At 39.6% G+C, this 4,284-nt stretch overlaps 1 protein-coding gene across 1 annotated transcript; it reads right to left on the bottom strand.

Moving 5' to 3' along the window:
• Nucleotides 1–300: 300 nt before the first annotated feature.
• On the bottom strand, nt 301–2,860 carry LOC103935098 (proline-rich protein 2-like). Its single transcript, XM_048564899.1, has 8 exons — nt 2,648–2,860; nt 2,269–2,290; nt 1,962–2,018; nt 1,785–1,866; nt 1,510–1,605; nt 1,289–1,413; nt 1,179–1,197; nt 301–964 (listed from the first exon to the last, which is right to left on the bottom strand). Exons 1-8 carry the CDS (start codon nt 2,745–2,747, stop codon nt 398–400), a joined length of 1,068 nt encoding a protein of 355 aa, XP_048420856.1. The 5' UTR covers nt 2,748–2,860; the 3' UTR covers nt 301–397.
• Nucleotides 2,861–4,284: the final 1,424 nt, after the last annotated feature.

The raw sequence follows: 4,284 nt of genomic DNA, 5'->3' as shown, positions 1-4,284 counted from the left end.
ATTGTTTTGTTACTATCCCTTGAAAGTAAAAGTATATTATGAAAATAACTATTAAAAAAGAGAGTTGTTATTGTCACTAATTTGTTAGTGCCTTATTAACAACACATTAAGGACTCTTCAAAGTCATGTTTTATTTTTTGGATAGGTGTTTTCTATTCTATGGCGGATCGGATTTTCTTATTGTAATTTAGGTTGTCACTGGAATAAATTGTTTTGTTACTATCCCTTGAAAGTAAAAGTATATTATGAAAATAACTATTAAAAAAGAGAGTTGTTATTGTCACTAACTTGTTAGTGCTTTATTAACAACATATTAAGGACTCTTCAAAGTCATGTTTTATTTTTTGGATAGGTGTTTTCTATTCTATGGCAGATCGGTCTGCATTGTACGAACAGATCACTTGGGAGGATCGGTACCGGTGCGGCTAAGAGGAGAAGGTTGAGGATAAGCCTCCTGATGAGAAATCGGTGGAGGACCTGGAGGATATGGAGGAGCAGATGCAGATTCTGGAGTATAGCCAGGAGGTGGAGGAGGAGGTCCGGGGTTATAAAATTCTCCCGACTCTGGAGGAGGATGCGCAGAAGGTGGAGGCCCTGGAGGATATACTGGTTGCCCATATGCCGGTGGATGCATATATCCAACTGGCTGATGATGTCCACACCCTGCATGTTGATTTGGATACCCTGCATGTTGGTTTGGATACCCTGGATGTTGGTTCGGATATCCCGCGGGAGGATATCCTGGCGGTTGATTTGGATATCCTGCCGGTGGAGTTGGATATCCTACCGGTTGATTTGGATATCCTGTTGGTGGAGGTGGATATCCAGCGTGTGGATGTTTATATCCGGCATGAGGAGAAACTGGCTGATCAATCCGTGACATCTGCTGCATCGGTGGAACTGCCATCACGCGTGGTTGACCAAGCTTGCCATCCCTTTTGTCCAGTTCAATCTTGTGCTGGGTCTGCATAACCCCAAATCAATGTTTGTTTGCTATGATAGAGATTAATCGCCATGAAATTCGGGTTCTATCAAGTGCACCACTAATATAGGGTTGGAGATGAGGTTTTTAGTATCTTCGAGCAAAAGGGTTCAGGAATTACAGTTCACATTTCATTGGTTTATCAAAATTCATATATCAACTTATATAATGCACTGATCACTAATTTATTACATACCTGCATGCAAGCACAGACCCTGAAAAAACAAAACAAGTCAAAGAATCAATAGAAAAGAGGTAACGAGCTCCGGAATGAATGTGTTGAAGAGGGTGGAATGAAGGCCTTACGAGCAGAACACCATGTCAGCTATACAGTTCAACACACTGGAAATATCCGAGAGCTCTTCGCTTCCAGTTAAGCAAGCAATCAAGGAGCATATACATGCAAGTTGGTTGAGGCAGAGCATACATCCCTACAAAGAAACGTCATATGTTGAAGTGATAAGGATATCATAAAATGTGTAGACAGAGAAAAAGCTGTAAACAGAAACATAGAGATGGGAGATTACAATAATGCAATTGTCGCACGGTGTTGTTTGAATATTAAACTCATCTTGGATTAGAAAGCGTGTCGAGGAAACTGAACTTGCAAAGCAGCAGCAGACCTGAAAACAACAAAGTATGCAAACATATATAAAGTAAAAGTTCATGGATGTCCATGTCTAGAAAAATGCAGTAATAGAGCGCAGAAGGCGACATGGATCGCTAAATGTGTAAATCACAAAAAAAAAAAAAAAAAAAAAAAAAAAAAAAAAAAAAAAAAAAAAAACAATGTGATTAATACCTCCGTAAGAAGACACAGCTGAGGGCAACGCCTTTCTCCAAACTTTCCACTGCATGGCATATATCCGGCACAGCATGTGTACCTGTGAAACAGACCATTGCAAAACTAGTGTTCAGAAATTGCAATCTTTCTATTTTGATCCGGAATATCTAGAAATGAACGTAATTATTAGTTTACCTTGACATATCATTGTAAAGAGCTCGTTTGCGCAGCAGGTAAGAAACGCACGGACCACTATCATGTAACGAAGACAAATTAGATTGCAGGATGCAAGAAACAAACCATCTCTCTTTAATACACAAGACTGAGTACAGAAAAATTGAAAAGAGCAACCGTATCGCTGGTACCAAAGTGTCACGATGAACTCGTTTATACGAGAACATCATTCTAAACAATTTACAGCAAAAGTAGAAACATATCGAATCAATAAATGAGCTAAATGCAACAATTTAAGAATGCACCGCAGAGATATAAGAGTGCTTACCAGAGACATGCAAAGCAAAAGTCTGCATAACAAACACAAGAAAACAAGATTATATTTCGCGTCAGATCATATGAACGTAAAAAAAGAAATACCTAAATGAAAATTAAATAAAATCCCCATCCCATCTGCATGGAGCCTCTCAGACTCGGTAGGTTTTCTCAGTGATACTCAAATCGTTTTTTAACGCATTAATGTTCTTATAAATAAAATCATCAAATAGTAAACATGCCGCAAAGAACGAAATTCCAATCAAAGGAGCAGACACGAACCGATTCAAAACAGAAACAAAGAAAGTCCTGTATTTTTTTCCTCACATTCTCGGCAACCAAACAGAAACTAAACAACAAGGTACATCAAACTGGTACAAACTGATACTTACAGGGACTGTCGGTGGTCGCGGTGCCCATCAAATCGGCGTGCCATAGATTCCGGTACCCCTGACGGGCCTGCATTTTCCCCACCTGGTCTTGAATCCCCATTTTCTCTCGATCCAAACAAGCCTCAAAACTTTCCGAGAAAGAAAACTCAACGCAATGTGATCGAAACGAGAGAAATCTCAAACAAAAGAACACATGCAGAGAGGATTTGTGGCGAAATTGAAGCGTTGATTTCAATAATTTCGAAGAGTGATTACGTTTTTTGATGTATGCGTATATGCAGGTAAAAGCGAGTGGATGCCGGATATGAGCGAGGTGAAATTACGTTCGAGGAGCTGAAGAGAATGTGTGAGGGGTGGACAGCTGGTGTTTGCTATGTCTAATTGTGTAATTTTATCATCGTTGTGCAGTTAAAGGACACTAGTGCTAATTTTCTTTAGAGTTTGATATCGGTTTATCAAATAAAATACTGTAAAGATTTATAGAAATAAAATAAATTATTGTTTGTAAATCAGAAAACTAAACATGTCTATAGGAGGTTTTAGTTCGCTTGTTAAGAGTAGTTGTATATCTTGTGATAAATGGTTCAGTGGATTTTCTCCATGTGAAAAGTGATTTTTTAGCAATACTTTGGAAATACCCAAAAGTTTTATTTTCTTTCTAAAACCATCTGAAATAATTCATAACAATTGTTGAGGCTCAAAAATGTAAGATACCAAATAATTTAGTGAATTTTCTCTTCAGAGTTGCACATTGGTTCCCATACCCCAGCTCGGCATCAACCCAATTGGCCCAACTGGTGGCTTCACTGCAAGAAAACTCAAAGTGGAGTGGCACCATAGGGAACCGACTACTCTCTATGCAACATCTCGAAATACACTTAGGATCGACAAGAGGAACCGAGTCTAGAGAAGGTTCTTCTTCCTTGAAAGCCTTATTCTGGAAGCTGAGAAGAGGTGGTGGCCTACCTCGCTGGAGTCAATCCTCGCTCGAGAAAGACCCATCCACCACTGCAAGTACTTTAAAGAGTCCAAAGCCATAACGTACCTGTAAAGGAACGAACAACAAGCTATAAATACCACGACCCATCACATGGGCAAGTGGAAGAGAAGAATGGTGATGCATGAAGCAAAAATTTACCAAGGAAAGCAGGTAAACATGCTGCGGCAAAGTGAGATCCCTAAAGTTCAAGCACACGCATGCTAAAGCCTAAGGCTTTAACATGGGACTAGCTTTTCTCATTCTATCACGCAAAACACACATATTTTTCCCTGCTCATGCCATGCCAACAATAAAAGAAAGGAATTCTAGCTCGGAAAAGCACGATATACTAATGTCCATGCAAAAGCAAGCTATATGCCATCAAGCAACCATGCGAAGCAAAACAATGCACTGGAATTAATCCCACTCGAATAAGCACCAACAAGCAATCAAGCCGAGCTCTGAACCAATCGCACAATACGCATGAAAGGCAAGAAAAAAACCACAAGGGGCAAGCACACGGAGTTCCAAAATCGAAGGCTACTGAGGAGTGTGAATTAATTTCCCTAGGGAAAGATCATACCCCTCTTCTATGAAGAGCAAAACCTGAAAATTCCTTAAGTGCGCAAAAAAAAGAAAGAAAGCAAGAAAGCATGCT

Source organism: the organism of the source record quoted next, unplaced genomic scaffold (assembly GCF_019419815.1).
Source record: "Pyrus x bretschneideri cultivar Hongxiangsu unplaced genomic scaffold, Pyrus_bretschneideri_v1 Contig4, whole genome shotgun sequence".
In the NCBI taxonomy this organism is placed as follows: Eukaryota; Viridiplantae; Streptophyta; class Magnoliopsida; order Rosales; family Rosaceae; genus Pyrus; species Pyrus x bretschneideri.
The sequence above is the reverse complement of the archived record's forward strand: the minus strand, read 5'-3'. Positions and strand labels throughout refer to the sequence as shown.

Coding starts and splice junctions, on each gene's coding strand:
- LOC103935098 (XM_048564899.1), bottom strand. CDS start 2,747: ATGGGGATTCAAGACCAGGTGGGGAAAATGCAGGCCCGTCAGGGGTAC. Junction 2,291..2,647: donor CGCGACCACCGACAGTCCCT/GTAAGTATCAGT, acceptor TTTGTTATGCAG/ACTTTTGCTTTGCATGTCTC. Junction 1,867..1,961: donor CTTTACAATGATATGTCAAG/GTAAACTAATAA, acceptor TCTGTTTCACAG/GTACACATGCTGTGCCGGAT.